General features: G+C 37.8%; 2 protein-coding genes across 4 annotated transcripts in view; one reads left to right on the top strand and one right to left on the bottom strand.

Moving 5' to 3' along the window:
- Positions 1-975, bottom strand: part of ENPP3 (ectonucleotide pyrophosphatase/phosphodiesterase 3) — a 32,301-nt gene extending 31,326 nt beyond the window's left edge. The window contains exon 1 of the mRNA XM_003204213.5: positions 771-975. Coding sequence (XP_003204261.1) covers positions 771-887 — 117 coding nt within the window. The 5' untranslated portion in view covers positions 888-975. The remainder of the gene's footprint in view (positions 1-770) is intronic.
- Positions 976-5,472: 4,497 nt separating this feature from the next.
- MED23 (mediator complex subunit 23) overlaps positions 5,473-18,112 on the top strand; it is a 34,116-nt gene continuing 21,476 nt past the window's right edge. Inside the window, exons 1-12 of one of the 3 annotated variants that reach the window (XM_085217286.1) lie at positions 5,494-5,630; positions 6,163-6,275; positions 7,277-7,308; positions 7,412-7,499; positions 8,192-8,316; positions 8,451-8,562; positions 9,233-9,331; positions 9,878-9,979; positions 10,206-10,275; positions 11,803-11,915; positions 12,643-12,738; positions 13,347-13,364. In XM_085217286.1, coding sequence (XP_085073412.1) covers positions 7,413-7,499; positions 8,192-8,316; positions 8,451-8,562; positions 9,233-9,331; positions 9,878-9,979; positions 10,206-10,275; positions 11,803-11,915; positions 12,643-12,738; positions 13,347-13,364 — 822 coding nt within the window. In that variant the 5' untranslated portion in view covers positions 5,494-5,630; positions 6,163-6,275; positions 7,277-7,308; position 7,412. Of the gene's footprint in view, positions 5,631-6,162; positions 6,276-7,276; positions 7,309-7,411; positions 7,500-8,191; positions 8,317-8,450; positions 8,563-9,232; positions 9,332-9,877; positions 9,980-10,205; positions 10,276-11,802; positions 11,916-12,642; positions 12,739-13,346; positions 13,365-18,112 lie in introns of all 3 variants that reach the window. The other 2 variants (XM_085217285.1, XM_031552218.2) reach the window with 2 other exon arrangements.

The raw sequence follows: 18,112 nt of genomic DNA on the forward strand, positions 1-18,112 counted from the left end.
TGAAGCATTAGATAGGAAGTCTTATTATGTGAATCTGTTCTGATGATCTGATGATGAAAAGTATCACAACTTGTCTCTCTTTTTCATATGTATATACATTCAAGATTTGTTTCACTTGTGGTCAAAAACAGAAGCCAAAAATGTGTATCAGCTCCAACAAAAGGTCTCAAAAATGTATAAAAAGCCCTACACAGTATTTTTTATAAAGCAGCTGTGTGACTCTCAATGCCTTGGGGAAGAGGAAAAGAACTGGCACAATACTTAAGATGTGAGGTTGACAACACCAGATGAAACAGTTCATTCATCTTTTCCTATGCTTCAGAAGAGTTTTTCATCACTGCCTTTCCTACATACTTTTTTATAGATGACGAGTCTGAACACACAACAAATGAAGCAAAAAGTAACTGGGGCTGCTTTGCCCACAGACGCACCCATTTTAAACAAACATATAAAATAATGATTGAAACACCACCTGCTGTGCAAATTGTCAGTTTGTCATAGTAAAGCAAAAAGTGTACTTTGTTGCCAGGAAAAAAAGTTTTGACAGAGCTGAAGCCTCTTGATAAGTACCACAAGAACTTCAGAAATCTGCCAGAGAAGTTCATGCCTTCATGCTGCAAAACTTCACCACTTATCACGCTGCCCTGAATTATTAAATTAATATAAGGAAACCAGTAAAACTGCTGTGAATTTGAAAATTGCTAAAGCAATTCTTACAGTTCTGAAAGGAAAAAAAGGAGTCGCCGCCCTGAAGAGCAGTGCCTACTTACACCACAGATGATCTTGTATTTCTGGAGTGTTTTTTTCTTCACATAATCCATTGGTTGTAAAATCACCTCATCCAAATGTCCACTTTGATGCATGTCAATTTCGCTGTTTGGATCCATTCTGCTGACGCCTGCTCCCAGCTGCACACACACTGTTCTCTCACTCCACAGCTGGCTTGGCTGCAACTGAGAGGCTGCTCGTGCTTCAAGTGTGTATGTACTTTGTTCACAGGATTTTATCGAAGTCCTAACTTTTGCTCTGGTGATAGGCTTGCAGGAAGCCAAAGTAAGCAGGAAAGCTACCAAGCAAGGTCAAAGGTTGAAAAGAAGCATTTGAGTACAGAGAATATCAGCCACATTTCAAGATAAAGATGGCATTAAATAAACTGTAGATTAAAAATAATATGTTGCTAAGCAATATCTTGCGAATATGACTACTTGAGTATTTGGTTAAAAGCCCATCACAGAGTACTTGCTGCTTCCAAAGAAAGCAATACTTAAGCAGATGGTTTTATAGCTCCTGCTGTGGTCATAACTATGCTTTGAGCTTCCTTCCCTTATTGGACAGGGCTTTGGGCAACCTGATCTAATGGGTGGCAACCTGCCCATGGCAGGGGTTTTGAACTGAATGGTCCCTTTGGATCAGGATATAAGATTTAACATTGCATTGTACTTCTCTCCTTTCCCTTGCCCCAGCACGGATGTATCCAAGGGCTGCAGTCCCCTTAGGGGTGTACTTGCTGCAGCATGGAAGTACACACAAGCCGCACACCCTCTGACTTGAGGCACTGTAGCTCTAGCCTATCCAGTACAGCAGCACAGGAAGAACAGCACTGCCCTGACAATATGCCAGCCCAGGGGCAAAGCATTTGCTGCTATCAAAACGTTCCCAGGCACAGCAAAGTAAGTTATAAGGCATAGAGCAAACAGCAACCACTAACAAGCACTGGACTCTAATATACTGCAAAGTAAGCAAGATCCCTGGCAAGAACAGAAGCCTGCCAATTAATAGCTAGATCGCAGAAACACAGAATGACTGAGATTGGAAGGTACCCCTTGGGATTATCTACTCCAATCCCCCTGCCACAATCACTGTCCTCTAGATCATATTGCCCAGGATCATGTACAGGTGTGTTTCAAATACCTCCAGAGAAGCAGACCCCACAGCCTCTCTTGGCAGCATATTCAGGGCTTTGTTACTCTCACAGTGAAGTCTTTTCTTATGTGCAGATGGAACTTCCTAAATTTCAGGTTGAGCCCCTTGCCTCTTGGCCCCATTCTATTGATACTCTTCCTTCTGATATTTGTACAGATTAATAAGATCCCCTCTCAGCCTTCTTTTTTCCAGGCTAAAGAGGCCTAGCTCTCTCAGTCTTCCCTCATGAGAGAGATGTTCCAGCTCCTTAATCATCTCTGTAACCCCATGTTGGACTCACTCTAGGAGCTCCATGTTGTTTTCAACAGCTGTAACAGCTACAAATTTGGTCTAGAACATCCCAATCAAATTTGTTCTTATTTTGAATGTCTCTAGTCCCACCCTGGGTGCCAAAAAGTACTCTTGTGGGTTAACCCCAGTAGACAGCCAAGCCCCACTCTTTCCCAGTGGGATGGAGGACAGAATAATAATGGCAAAAGGAAAAAAAGTTTTAAAGGTGAGTTAAAAGCAGTTTAATAGGTAAAAGAAAGCTGCATGCACAAGCAGAGCACAAGGAATTTATTCAACTACTTCCCATCAGCAGGCAGATGTTCAGGTATTTCCAGGAAAGAATGGTGTTATCACACCCGTATGGGTACTTAAGGGTACTTAAGACTACAAAGAACTAGACAGGCTTTATTTATCTTTATTAATGAAAATACACCTTCATACTCATTCCTAATCCATCTTCTAAAATGAATGGCATTCACATAGGGGGAAAAAAGAGAAGAAAGAAGAAAAAGACAAAGCTTAATCATTTATCTCACAAATATTTGCAGGTAATCTGTCTCAAATCAGTTTGAATAAAAAGGAAAAATTAAAAACTCACTGAATCTAGAATGCAGAGATCCTGAAAGGGAAGCCAAAAGGGGAAGTTTCATACCCAAAAAGCACCATGTAGTCACATCTGTTGTTCTGAAACACCGCAGCATGCATTACTGTTGCCTACAGATTAATTTTATTAATAAAAAAGGTGAGAGCAATAATAATCTAGATCAAGCAACTGAAGTCTACTAGGTGCCGAAAAAATGGGCTATTGAATAAGTGAATGCTAATATTACCTGGAAAAAAAAAGAATACCTTAATCCTTTTTCTTTATTGTTCATTTCTTTTGTAAATCATTTTAGCCTGGTCTGTCTCAGTAGTAAAACCAGCACTATAACACTATAAAAATAAATTATAGACCAATCCACTGCTTTGAATGGATATAAAACTTTCCTACTGTACTGGTATAACAATTCTATAATGCTACTTTTCGTAGTATTCGCTTACTTTTTAAAAATATTTGAAGTAATTTTGTAAAGTATGTTTCTTTTTAAGTCGTTGAGATAAGAGGGTCATTTCTTTCTCATGCAAATATTTCTTTTCTTCCTTGTTTGGTAAGGCTTACAGGCCCAGTATTACCTAACATGCAGAATTCTCCAGGGTTTCATTCCTTGGCAAAAACACCTAGGCATAATCCCAGCCCTTAAGATCTGTACAGTTGTTCCTCTTTGACATTTGGGTCCCCGACACAAGGTATTACTTAAAACTGAGTTGCGTAAGTAACAGCCCTGGCTTGGGCCTCAGATCTATCTCAGGGACTAGATTCTTTGCCATTGGTAGGATCATATGTATTGCAGTCTCACTAACATAAGATCTGGATGGATGAGCGTGGTGGTTTCACATCGATGGGCAGCTCAGCTCCACTTCCCACTCCTCAACAGAACAGGGGAGAAAATATGATGAAAAAAACTCATTACATGGCTAAGATAAGGACAGGGAGAAAATTCACTATTTACCATCACAGGGAAAACAGACTCAGCATAGGTAGATTAATATATTGCCTATTGGTAACACAGCAGAGCTTTTAGCAAACTAAAAAGCAAATTAAAAAGACCCCTTCCATCCACTCTCATCTATCTCCTTGCACTGAGTGGTGCAAGGGAATTGGGAATGGAGGCTGCAGTCACTCCATAATGCTTTGTCTCTGCCGCTCCTTCATGGTCACTCTGCTTCTGCTTCAATGCGGGGTCCCTTCCACAGGATGCCATCCTTTCTCAACTAATCCCACATGGGCTTCCCACAGGCTGCAGTTCTTCAAGCACTGCTCCAACACATCTCCTTACCATGGTGCTCGTTCTTCAGAAGCAGACTACTCAAGTATAGGTCTCCACAGACAGCAGCTCCTCAAGCCCTCCTGCCCCATCAGGGGCTCCTCCAACTCAGGCCCTGCTCCTGTGGGGCCCTCTATAGACTTCAGGCCTCATCCACTGCTATGCGTGGGCTCCTCCATAGCTTCACCTGGAGACCAGCTCTGTGTGGTGCTCGTGGGCTGCAAGGAGACAGCTTGCTCCACCATGAGCAATTACTGGGCTGCAGGGAACTGCTGCTCCAGCCTGGAGCACTTGGATACCAACAACTGGTCTATCATGAAACTCTCTAAAACTTAAATTGGAGTGTTAGAAAGCTGGCATTCTTTATTGTAATCAGAGCTAGATGCATGGGGGTTGAGCTCCACCTGTCATGCATACCTTGCACAAAAGATGTTCAGCTTAAACACATTACTTGTGTTACATACACAGAGGTTTTCCCAGAGGTACGTACATATTCAATACTTGCTTTCACAATGGATTCCAAGCAGAACTTCCTTATCTACTTGGTACAAAGACTTAACAGAACTCTCTTTATCTGTTTAGTACAAATACACAGACTCTTCCTGTTGTCTAAACAAACTACAGGGTCATCCATCAAGGGACTTACTGAGCTTAATCACAGTTTGCATCACCTCCTGTCCTCCTGCACCAACCCTGGGAGCTGCTGGGCTGTTTCTCTCACATTTCTCACTCACGTCTCCCAGTTGCTGTTGTACAGCCTCTTTCCCCTTTCTTCAGTTTGTTTTCCCAAACAAACTTTCTTGTTTCTTATGGCTGAGCTCTGCCCAGCAGCAGGTCCCTGTTGGAACAGCTGGAGCTGGCTTTCATCTGATGTGAGGCAGCACTGGTCCCTGCTCGCAGAGGACATCTCTGCAGTTCCTACTGCTTTGGCACACGAACCCAGTACGATGAGGGGTTAATTCATGAGCTAAGTCACTGCTGGGACATCTTAGGGAGTTGAGACTACTTTGTAATCCAATTTTAAAGATAAAAGCGGGCCTGGTACATCTTAGGGCTGCAGCTGTGGTTGGGAACTGGTGTTAGCCTATGAGCTAGCAGTAAGGATCCTCAAGGCATAAAATGCACTACACCACCTCCCAAGGGCTCCATTTCCCATCCTGTAATGGGAATGGATTTTGAGTTTGACAAAGAATTGCGACAGGTAACACTCCTGAGTGCCACTTGGTTAAAGACCAGCCAGTCTACCCACAGTGCGCAAGAACTGCTCCTACGCGTTGCTCTGACAGAATTAACAGAAATTTCGGTGCAGGGATGCAGCGCAGAACCTCAAAGCCAGCAACCAACCACAACACACGCAGAGACGCACAGCCACACACTGCTCTGCGCGCAGGCGCTGCGCCCGCCCCGCCCCGCCCCGTCGGAACTCCGTGACCGCCGGAAGGCGGGAACTTCCGGCGGAGGGGGCGTCCTGCGCCTCCGTGTCCGTCTAACGGGGGCTCGGCCGGTGGGACAATGGCGGTCCCTATGGTGCCCATGGAAACGCAGCTGCAGAGCATCTTTGAAGAGGTGGTGGTAAGTGTGTCCCGGACGCGTCGCGGCCTTTCTGGGCTGCTCGGCCGGCATCCCGCAGCGGGACCTGCGCTTTCGGGTCGTGTGCGGCGATCGGCGGAGCCCCGGAGCGCGGTGCGGAAATGATTCCTTAGAGCAGAAGTTCCTCCTCTGCGCGGTTCTGTAAGGCGCTTGGGGCTGTGCGGAATGGTGCTGGGCATGAAGTAGGGGCAGCTTCCGAGGAGGAAGAAGCCATCTGCGCTGCGGAAGGGGAGGAAGACGAGCTTATAAGGAGAAGAAGATGAGCAGAGCCAGAAGTTAATTAATTAGCGAAGCAACCCCGTTGGCAATTTCTTAGTGGATTTGGGTAGTTCGTGGATATTAGTGAGTGTTGTGGCCAGAAATACTGGGGTGGCATTGGGTAAGGATGTCCTGAACAGGAGCTTGATTGATACGTATGTCTGCTAGAGCAATGCAACTGAAAATCGCAGAATCATAGAATGGTTTGGGTTGGAAGGGACCTTTAAGATCATCTAGTTCTATCCCCCTGCTGTAGGCAGGGACATCTCCTAGACCAGCTTGCTCAAAGCCCCATCAAGCCTGGCCTTGAATGCTTTCAGGGAGGAGGGCTTCCACAGCCTCTTTGTTCCAGTGTCTCATCACCCCACGGTAAAGAATTTATCTGTAATATTTTGTCTAAGTCTACCATCTTCCAGTTTAAAGCCATTTCCCCTTGTCCCATTGCTATCTGCCCTTATAAAAAGTCCTTCTCCACTCCCCAGCTGATGTGAAAATGGTGGTTTTCAGGAGTTGGATCACTGAGGTTTTCTCTCTGTGTGTGCATTATAAAATGCAAATGTAGGATATACTTTTTCTTTAAATGAAAGAGTGCTTTTTGTTCACACTTGATGATTTGTTTTGTTCTTGACATTGTCATTCATGTTCTGTTTTCACATGTTTAACACCATGATATGACTGTGTGGTCACTGCCTTTTTTTTTTTTTTTTAGTAGTATTTTTTTGCTTGAAGTTGTTAGGGGACAACAACAAACTCTTAAGCTTTCCTTGCATTTGGAGCTGAGAAAATATCAAGTTGTCATATTCACTGCTCCTATTACTGACTGAATGGATGGCAGTGAAACTTAAGTTTCCGTGCACAGTGGATGAATATCACATTCTCTTGAAATTTGGAAAGGATCACCAAAAATGCCTTTATTTTTCATACATTCTTTATTTCTTCTGTGTAATAATGAAAATGCATAGTGGTTACCAGTCACATCTGAGTGTAATACAAAATTTCTATAGAAAGCAAAAGGAACTATAGGGTACTATTTTAAAGAATTTTGCCTATGCATTAGGATAATGCTGTAGAAACTTAATTTCTAAGTGTGAAGGAAGAGCTATAGTTACAGAATTGAACAATTTTTCCAACCTTGGGGCATACAATAATCTCTAGGTGTTTATAGGGAGGGGAAGAGAGGAGCCTTAGTCTGGATCCTCAATGCAAGCAACCTCAATGTTGAGACTCTAGCATAACAGAAGAAATGCATCTGCTTCTGATACAGTCCTGAAACAATAGAATTTTTTTTCTTCTGTGTTGTTGCATCCTGGTAGTGAGACACTCAGAGAGAGCCTCTTCACAGTAACTCACTCTGAGTTTTTCTCTTGCAGAAAACTGAGGTAATAGAAGAAGCTTTTCCTGGGTGAGTGTAAATGTTAGTTTGTTTTTGTGACTTTCTGCGTATTTTTCTATTTGTGCTCTTCCTTTGGTGTAGCGCTAATAACCAATTTTCTTCTTTGAATTAGTATGTTTATGGACACTCCTGAAGATGAGAGAACGAAACTGGTCAGCTGCCTGAGTGCTTTTAGGCAGTTCTGGAGCAGTCTTTCCCAGGTTAAGATCTCATTTTTTTCTTCAACATACTTTTGGGGGGCAGTGGAGGGGAAGATGGGGGTGTAGTAAAACCTTGAGTAATAGGCGACTACTTCAGGTATAAGGTCTGTTTCTAGTCATTCAGAATCTGATTTTAGATACAACATAGTAAAGAATATTTGCAAGAAAATTATTAGTTTTGACCTTAAGGAGTCTATATAATTTTTTTAGGAAAAGTTGGTTTGCATTTCTAATAAAGATAACCAACTGGAAATGTAACAGTAAGAAATAAGTTGTTTGTTACAAGATTTTTGGTGGAAGTGAGAAAGTAGGAAAAAAGAAAGTTCAAAAATTACCTTCTGAAAGTTAGATAGGCATTCTTTCTGAAATGCACTCATCTTCATTTTCAGTGAATTTGATTGTAACTCTGAAGAATAATATGAAGCAATTTTATTTTAATCTATTCTTTGCTAATTCACATAAAAAAAAAAAAAGGCTATAGAAAAGTGTGTCTTCAATGGAAAATGTTTCCAGTATTATATCAAATAACTTGTAAGGAAAACTGGATGTTGGACAACTGGACTTCTAGCTTGTTAAATCCTGTTCTTATATCCTGTCGGTTTCATTTCTTCATAATGGGACTTTTATATGAATTTTATTACCTGTTTTACTACTTGTAAATGCACTATTTCTCCCCTCTGCTGCTTTTTCAGGAATCCCATGAGCAGTGTGTCCAGTGGATTGTAAGATTCATTCATAGTCAGCACAGTCCTAAAAGAATTTCTTTTCTTTATGACTGTTTAGCAATGGCAGTTGAAAGTGGACTTTTACCACCCAGGTAAGCTAAAATGCAGTGAGTCCAATACATGGAAGTTGTAGCGTTGGAGGGTGTTCTGTGAGATTGTTTTTGAAGTATTGCTGGAGAGCACGTGCTTATTATCTGCCATTTATTCCTGCGTTGTCTTCTGCTAGGATGGTTTGTGAGTCTCTGATAAACTCTGATACACTTGAATGGGAAAGGACACAGTTGTGGGCACTGACATTTAAGTTGATCCGGAAGATCATTGGAGGTGTGGACTACAAGGTATCTTCCCAGATTTAATGCTTTTTCATAAATAAATTTTATCATAATAGGTAATCTTGTACAGATATTCAACCCTTCCTTCTCTCCTTTTCTTTTTTACTACGCTGTCATTTTCCATATCTTTATTAGTTATAAACTAAGTAACCCTAAGGCAATTGCTTAAGTGGTACACATAGAAATGTATTACTATCAAGCAGTAAAGCCAAAGTTTTTGCATCTCCCCTTCCTCTTATTACTATGTACAAAAAGGGTCCTGAAAACTTAGTCTTTAGCAAGGCACAAATCCAACACAAGTGGCAGAAGACCAAGTATGTCTTGCAGAGTACCACCTCACCAGTGCTAGTAGGCTTGTTAGAGCAAAAACCATAATTCACAGGGTTGGTCTTTAGGCAATCTACATAAGCTCATTGATTGTCTCTGGATGCTCATAAGAATTGTAACGGTGATTATTCTCATCTGGGGTATGCTGAAGTTTTGAAATTCCAGAAGGAGTTTAATGTCATGAACATTCACATTCTTACTATCAGTGTGCCTTCTAACACTTAGTAAAAAAAAAAAAAAAAAACCAACTGATTTTGCTGAAAATGCTGTCTGACCACATTGATTATGTAATCTTTCTGCCAGAAATAAAGAATGTCAAGGAATATTAATGTTGTTTGCTTTCTTCTAGGGTGTACGTGATCTGTTGAAAGTGATCCTAGAGAAAATCTTAACAATTCCCAACACTGTGAGCTCAGCTGTTGTGCAGCAGCTTTTAGCAGCAAGAGAGGTAGTTATCTGAATTTTGTATACCACTATGAAGGGAGACAGGCCTCATTCTTTTGCCACTCATCAGTATTCAATACCCAGGGTGACTTTCTTTGAGAGTTGGTATAGATCACCAGCAAAGGCATGTTTTTTGTGCTCTAATTGTTTCTGTAATTGTGTTTTATACCTCATATAAGGAGCTTTTGGGGGATGCTGTAGGTAAGAAAGAGTCAGATCTCATGTTTGACTTACTGAGGTAAGCTGAATGAGAGAAGATACTAAGATTACCTTCCTTCTTTTTTCTTAGTGAGTGAAAGTACTACTTTTTTTCAGTGTTATGTAGGCAGGCGTAAAGGCATGGATTTAGTTGGGTTTAAACAAAGGTAGCTTGTGCTAGTACAATTAAAAACAGCTTTTAATCTAATGTAGTATCAGAGTATTACTTAAGAAAAAGTGTATTAATTTTACTGATAGATATTCTATGGGCTACCTCAGGCTAGTATATAGTCTGCATCTTTGTTTGTCTTATTCATAGGCTTTTTACACTGATATATTTTTCTACTTACAGGTGGTAGCCTACATTTTAGAAAGAAATGCATGTTTGTTACCTGCCTACTTTGCAGTTACAGAAATCAGAAAACTATATCCTGAAGGAAAACTTCCACACTGGGTAATGCTGAGATCTAAAATCGTGCAATTGGTTTTCATAGAGCAAAACTCTAAATCTTGTCTTTTTTTTGTTTTAATCAAACATAAGGAGATTTAAAAATCTCTAGTTATTTTAGTAGATTTCTGTTTATCTTACTAAAATGTATAAACATTTTTAGTCTTAAATATTCCTTATCAGTATATGCAACTTAAACTCTTAACCTATTTTTGTTCCTCTTCTCACCCAGTTACTAGGTAATTTAGTGTCGGATTTTGTGGATACCTTCAGACCTACAGCAAGAATAAATTCCATTTGTGGTAAGGGAATGACTTCAAAAGAAGTTAACTATTTCATTTCATATGACAAAATTCTGTTGTATTTGTTTCATGTAGTATACTTCCTTTTGTCAGTTTTAGGGGTCCCTTCTCTTCAGTTTTTGTATTTTGACTATGAGTTGATAGTGAAAGTATACTTTTGTTACGTAAACAGCCAATTAATTTCTAACTAGAATAGACTGTGGGAAAATCGTAACTTTTCTATGTGTAAGGATTTTGAGCAACTGCAGGTTCACTGGTATGTTAGCTATAGAATATTTTCTTATTTCAATTTCCAGTGGACTACCTGTAGCTCTCAGCCTCCTCCCTATTCTTACAGACAAATAGGGATGTGTAAGCATTTCTTTTCTACTTGAGTACTACTTTTTTTCTTCCATGAAAAAAAAGCTCACCTTAATTCGTTGCTAGAAATAGGCAGAGTAAAGTTTGGCTGTTTTAATTGTGATGCATCTTGCTGTTTTCTTTGCAAAAAATAAAAATACCTTCTATTTACTTGAAATGATGGCTGCATTATTTCGTAGCTTCAAGAAGTTTTATTGCAACCAAACTTATTCAATGACAAGATTAAAGATGTGAGATCATCTATATTGTCCTCAGGCATTTTGTTTCCAAAGCATGTAGTTATTCTACATATTAAAAAAAAAAATTGTTGAATGGAATATAGAAATATTTATACTTGTTTTATGTGACAATAGTATGGTGAGTTTGCATAACAGAAGCCACAGAATTTGAATTGACAGTGCAATTTAGGTCAAAGTTAAGGCACCTAAATACTTAGGTGGACAAGGAGTTCAGCTCAGATACTTCTGCTTAAGCAACTGAAATAAATCCCAGGTGTCTTTTCTAGACTCCTTCTAAATTTACTTACAAAAAAACTTGTTGGTGTGCAGTCTGAATCACACTGGACTCCACTGACTTAATTGGCTAGATCTTCACTGACTGTAACTGGAGCATGGACACTTAGAATTGACTAAGCTCATCTTGTGTAGATACTTGCCTGCATCATCTTAGGGGATGAAAGAAGGAAAATGAAAATAATAGGTTGTATATTTATGTTAGTAATGCAAATTTTGGGGAAAGGGTTAGTTAACCAAAATTTAATCTCTAGTCCAAACAGTAGCATTAGAGTAGTCTTTGAGCAAACTGGAAGCTCTTTTGGCACAGAAGTTGCTCCTCTCAGAGTATGGAATAAGTTTTTATTTTGTTTGTTTGTTTTTATGGTTTGCCACACAATATGAAGTGCTATAATTTTTTTCCCATGGGAATTAGTGTCAATTATTGCAAATACTTTGCATTTTCTGTGTACTCAGTCTGAATAGATGGGGGTTTAATTCCTTAGATATTCTATTAGCTGAAAAGTTGAACTTCCAATTGAAAGAGTATTCAACCTCAAACAATGCCATGCTAAAAAGACTTAAACTGTAGAAGTTTAAGGAGAGCGTAAAAGTGGCTGAGGCCACTTTTTAGAATTCATTCATTTTAGAATTCATAATGTTTCATTGCATATAGGTCGCTGTAGTCTTCTTCCTGTGGTAAATAACTCAGGTGCTATGTGTAACTCATGGAAACTGGATCCTACAACTCTTCGTTTTCCTTTGAAAGGTCTCTTACCATATGATAAGGTATGCCTTACTAATCTTCTAAAACATATAATATTCAAGAAATACAAAGGTTTCATATCATAAGGAGAAAAAGAAGTACAGTGGAGGATACTCTACTGTTAAAGCCAAGCTAACGTTGCAGTTAGTTATAGATGTTTTTGCTGTGATATGTATTTTAATCTTTATGTGGGTTACCTTCAAAGTAGCACGTGGTGTAATTGCTGCACAGGATGCTGAAGAAAGACATTTGATGTTCTTTGTCAGTGTATGCATGTGGGAGTAAGCAAGACTAGAGAGTTAAAGTTAGTTTAGCAAGGAGGAGATGGGGAGGGGAGAGGGGGGGGGAAGGGGGAAATAGTTTCTTCTTTTCTGTACTCTTTGCTATTCCATAGGAAAGATTATTTTACAATTCAAATGTAAGTTAGCTTAGACAAACTTAAAACTCTGGAGTGTGAAACAGTGCCATACTGAAAGAACTGAGACTGCAGCATCTCAAGGCTGTTTTCAAAATGCATGCTGTTAGTTAAAGAACATCTTTCTATTTGACCCCCATAACCCCAGCTCTGGGGAGTAGTGGTTACTTCCTCCTTTCTTTTGGGTATCAGAAGAAAGATTTGCACAGATAAATCTGCATGGGTAAAATGCTCACTGCTGTGTTGCTTAATTCAGTCAAACGAGATAATGTTAACCGTAGTCTTGAGGCAATATATGTTTGTATGTGTTTGCTTTTTTTTTCTTTTTTTTGAAGGATCTGTTTGAGCCACAGACTGCTTTGTTGAGATATGTTCTGGAACAGCCGTATTCAAGGGATATGGTCTGCAATATGCTAGGTCTGAATAAGCAGGTACTGTACTGTGCTGTAACGTGTGATTAAATTCTGCATAGAATCTGCACTATTCTTTTTCTCTTTTCTTTGCTATAGCTAACTAAGCAAAACAGTTTAGGTCCAGAGAGTGATTTTATTTTTATTTTTTTAGTTTTTTTTTATTTTTAGTTTTTAGTTTTTGATGAGATCATATTAGGTTAATTGGACACTGTTGTTCCTATCATTTGTATATTGCTTTAAGAATGTTAAATTGAAAAATAGAGATTTAAAATATGATTTTTTTTTTGCATTGCTTTTTTTTCCTATAAGGCCAGCCTCAAGTACACCTTTGACAGACAGTAGGAGAGTGCTAGCTCAAAAATAAGAAACGGTTATTGTTCACATCACTTTTCAAAACATTGTATTTTGTTATATTGGCGTGTTATAGTACTAGAGAAATGGAAATCTGTGCTTTTGTTTTGTTCTGTTTTTTTTTTTTTTTCTTTTTATATCTTAGAACTGGGAGGGCTTAGTCTGACTTGGGGATCCTTGAGGCTGGCCTCATAGTCACTGTTTTGTCTTTTCTTTTTTTCTTCCTTTATTTTTGTTCTGTCCTGTCTTGTCCTGCCCATCCTCCAATGCTCTAGACCTTGAACATTGCTCAGGTATGTTCACAACCTTACTGTTGTATTGTGACTAACGATACGCTGGCCGCTTTGTAGCCACTGATTCCAGTTAGAGAATACATGTACAGTCAGGGCTTGAAATTGGCAGGACCATTAGCCAAGGGCAAATTCTCAATACATATCTCTGGATATTTGAGAGATGTAGCGTAAAATTGGCAGTCAGTGATCCTTTGATGCAAAGATTTTGATTGGAATGAACTTCTACCATTTCCTTTACCAGTCACAAGAACTTTTACTGCTGGAATTTTCAGATGAGTAGAGATTCATAGTTCAATATCTTTACTTCTGCAAGTGGAAAAACAGCCACTGCATCTGACAGTAAAATTTTAAACCTGCAAATACAATCGTTATTAAACAAAAAAAAACAAAAAACACCTAAGCTAAAAATTATAATAAGGAAAGGCTTTACTAGTTTGTTTCTATTAGGAACCCTCTGTAACAAACTTCCCAACAGGTAGTTATGATATTCTCCAAACTAGGTAAAAGAAAGTACTGAGAGAAGTAGTTCCTTTAAAATTTGCCTACTTGTGTTTTCTTTGGTTTCTGTTTTATTCTTTAAAAACAAACAAACAAACAAAAAAGAAAAATGACAAGCCTGAGAAAATCAAACAAGCAGACTTTGTTTGAAATTTAAGTATAGGTACTGTATTTACAGCTGATCCTTTGCTACAACAATTCCACTCCTATTCAAAAAAAAAAAAAAAAAAAAAAAAAAAAAAAAAAGAATCTTTTTAAGATTTATAAAATAGCGTTGCTGTTTGCAATACTATAGTGAAGGTTGTGTCAGTGTTTCCATTTAAGAAACTTTTTTCAGATTTGTCACCTGACTATGAAATTTACATGATCCTGAAACCTTGTGTATGCATTTCCCATTTTAAGCGAAACACATGAATGCTCCAGTGCTCTTTCTGGATTGAGATGATGGTTTTGAACATGCACATACCTGCATCTTCGTAAACGGTATGCTGCATATATCAGTCTTCTGTATTTGAGATTCCTAAAGCAGCTGAACTGTTGGACTTCAGAATGAGCTGCTAGGTTTAGTGATCAGATGAGTAGTACTTGTATTCTGTGTCTATTTCTGTGTCTACATTTAGTATTCAGACTTTTCTTCCATACTTTGTAGTTGGTAAATTATACAAGATCTACAGAAGTATTTCTTGAACCCATTTTATTTTTCTAAACTATCTGTGCCTTACAGTCAAAAACTGTCAATGTTAAAAATGCTGTTTTTTTTATTTCTACTTTGCTGTTCTCTAAAAATAATTAAAGAAAATTCGATTGAAGTAATGAAATATATTGAAGTTTACTTAATATCTGCTTTCTAGCGTAGGAGCTTCTACACAAAGTTTCAATCTAGCATGAAATTTTATGGCCAAGGAACAAACTTGAAGAATGTAGCTTATAAAGGAAATGCTGACAGAACATGAACTATAGCTAGCTGTGCTGCTACAACTACACCAGCATAGGGATGTTAGGCTGCTGAAAATTTAGGAGTCAAAATAGAAATTTAGAGTAGGATAGGGTAGTGTAGTGGTATAGAACAGGAAATGTTAAATGTTCTACTTTAACATTTATGTTGTTTAAAGCAATAGTTTTAATCACTTCTAGGTACAAATTGACTTTATAGTTGGGTTTGTTAATGTAGCCATTTGGCCAAAAAATGTCCTTTTAAAGTCGTGTAACCGCATTGGTGTTTTCTGTAAAATGGCTGATAATTATGTATTTTATTGTTAGAACGGAACTAATCTGTATACATTGATTGTCATAATAATAAGATGCTTAGCATTGCAAATAGCACCAGGTTTGTTTCAAAAACAAGTACAGGAACACCTCAAAGTGATAATCAGGCATTCCTTTTTACTTATATGAAGCTGCTTGTATACCCTATCAACTATTCACACAGATCCAGTTGCAGGATTGGAGCCTTCATTTGAATCTTTTGGCATCACAATCTAGGTATGGTTCAGCAAATCAGAAATTTGCCCTAGTTCTTGAATATTGTTGAAGATGAACAATGAAGTTCTCTGGTTCAGTCCTAACTAAGCAGATATATATTAGAAAAATGTTCACTTGAACCATCTCTGTGTTGTGTAGAAAATACAAACCCAGCTGTCCTGCTAACCTTGCAGAGAAAAACATGAAGGTAAAATTTGATATGTTTTTAGATTCATATGTTCCTTTCAGAAACTTAAGGTTTGTTTTGGGGTTTTTATGATCTTTTTATATATCTTTATCAATTATGTGGGCTTAAGTCCAGATGCAGTAATGCCAACTTCAGAATATTCCTTCTGTTGGAGTCTGGGGGTGGTTTTTTTGGTTTTTTACTTTTTTTCCTAGTGCATACTTCTGAGTGGGGATGTATTTTCCTTTGTATACCTCTGTGAAATGGCTTGTAAGAGGCATGGTTCTATCATATCATTTCTATATTCATTGTTGGCTGGGGTAATGCTCCCTTCTTTTAAAATTATTTTTTAAATAATTTTGTTGAGGTATGCCACAGTCTGTTGGTTTTTTTTATTGTTATTTTTTTTCTTTGAAAAACGTGTAACAGTTAAGAGTATATTAATACACTGATGCCAAATGAAGATTAAACTTGGAGATCCTATTTAAAGGAGTCCTTAAAACAGCTGCATATTGAAATCATGTTTCAGTAATCTCTTAAAACAGTCATGAAACTACTTTGGAACGTTTTGATTTACATTTTGACCTTCTTTGTGAATACAATTTTACTTTAAAAAAGAAGCTCTTTTTCTTGCATGATTAGTCTGGATGGCATTGCCTCTTAACAGTGAAGTTGGCTCCAGGTTTACGTTAAACTTTGATTTCTCTGGGTTGAGGAAAATTTTAAAACAGACAGTTTTTCGTGTCTTGTTTCTGTAATGTTATACAAACATTTAATTGGGAACTATAATATTAGTGATTCTGTAAATCATCAGTAGTGATCTGTATGAGTTTATGAGATTACGTGTACCATACTCTGCCCAGGTGAAAGTATAGCTGCAGTCTTTCCTAACTACAGACCGGAACAGTTTGAGGAAGACACTTACTAAATATCCATGCATTGTGGCAGTAGAGTTAAAACATCAAGTGAAAGGAATGATGTAATGCAAAGTCTGACTTTCCTTTCCCTTTTAATATATTGTGTATAGATGTTGGAGACCTGCTTTCTGATATTATCAGTGTTAGCTTGGCAAAATACTTAGGCTAAGAGGTATGATTACTGTTTTTGATGTATTTTTGGTTGTCTGTGTATTAAGAACACTTGAGTGCATTTTTCTCGTTAGAAAATGAGTAAGATTCAATGAAGAAAACATTAAAATGCCCAATAGTCTTAGTAGAAATAGAATCTGATATAATATAAACAACGTAAAAGGTTAGTTTTGTGTCTTGGTAGTGTATAATTTTGGAAAATGGAAGTGAGGTTGGACTGTAGTGTCCTTCCATGTGAAAACCTTGAGCTGGACTTATGTATGGAGACAACTCTTTCTCAACAAGTTTCTTAGACTGTTTGGCCTCCTGAATCCATTCTTAAGTTTAGCTATATTGCTCAAAAATATTAACTGTTGTTTCTTTAAATTATTTAAAATGATAATAATCTGCAGATAGCCTCACTGAATTCTTAGAATACTTTACTTTTAGGATAGTCTTAAAAAAAAAAAAAAAAAAAAAAAAAAAAAAAAAAAAGGCAATTGAAGATTTGGTGTACTTCAGAAAGGTACCAGTAGTATGTTGGAGGGCTGGTCTCAAGAAGTTTTAATATCAAATTGTCACAGTAGAACTTTTTTCCCCTGTATTTCTTTATGGTTTAGTAGTGTTTTCAGTGCTGTTATGTATTTGTCAGTCATTTAAAGATTATTTCCAGAGCAAAATGGAGAATGTGTTTATGTAACAAAATTGCAATATTTTCTTTTTTGAAAAAAGAAAAACCAAAGTGGTTTTTGAATGTTGTATTTTTTCCACATATATGAAGTACATCCGTATACAAAATTAGTCTCTTTTTAGATCCTGAAAATTATTTTTGAGGAAAGTCAGCCCTCAGAGGTCTCAATGCATATTGAGATGCAATATTTCAGTTACGAGTGCTTAATAAAACAAGACCCAATCCTGCTTACACACTTGCAAGTGCAGTATTTTGAGTAATCCAAAAACTATAGGTACAAATTTGTGCTGAATATCTTCACTGAAAATATACAAAAAATGCCAGAAAACTAGTTAAACAAGATGGAATGTGAAACTCTGCTATGTTTTTCATAGGCTACTGTAAAACAATGAAATGATGAATTTCAGAATAAAAGGGTGAACTTAATTATTTCTTCCCACTCATAAACTTTTTCCCAGTCTTAGAATTCTTAAGAATAGTAAAAATTCCTACTGGAAATTCTGGCTTTCTTTTTAACAGTAATATTTTCCTATTGTATTCTTTGAATAACTTGATCCTAATTTAATATAGCCTAACATGATTAGGCCTGTGGACATTAACCCAGTGCTTAGCAAACTATTAAATTTCAAGCCCTGTACGTAGTAGTTTTGCATGCCGGATTATAAACTAGTCTGTAGTCTTGTCTGTTGCACCCTGCTCTGCTTCATAAGTAGTTGCTCTGGGGGAGTGGGGATGATGGGATAACGGAAAAAAAACAAAAGAAAAACAAACAAAAACAACAACAAAAAAAACCAAAACAATGAAATGGAATTATTCTCATTTGGAGTCTTAATATTGCTCTTGG

The sequence above is a fragment of the Meleagris gallopavo genome, chromosome 2, assembly GCF_905368555.1.
Source record: "Meleagris gallopavo chromosome 2, MGAL_WU_HG_1.1, whole genome shotgun sequence".
In the NCBI taxonomy this organism is placed as follows: Eukaryota; Metazoa; Chordata; class Aves; order Galliformes; family Phasianidae; genus Meleagris; species Meleagris gallopavo.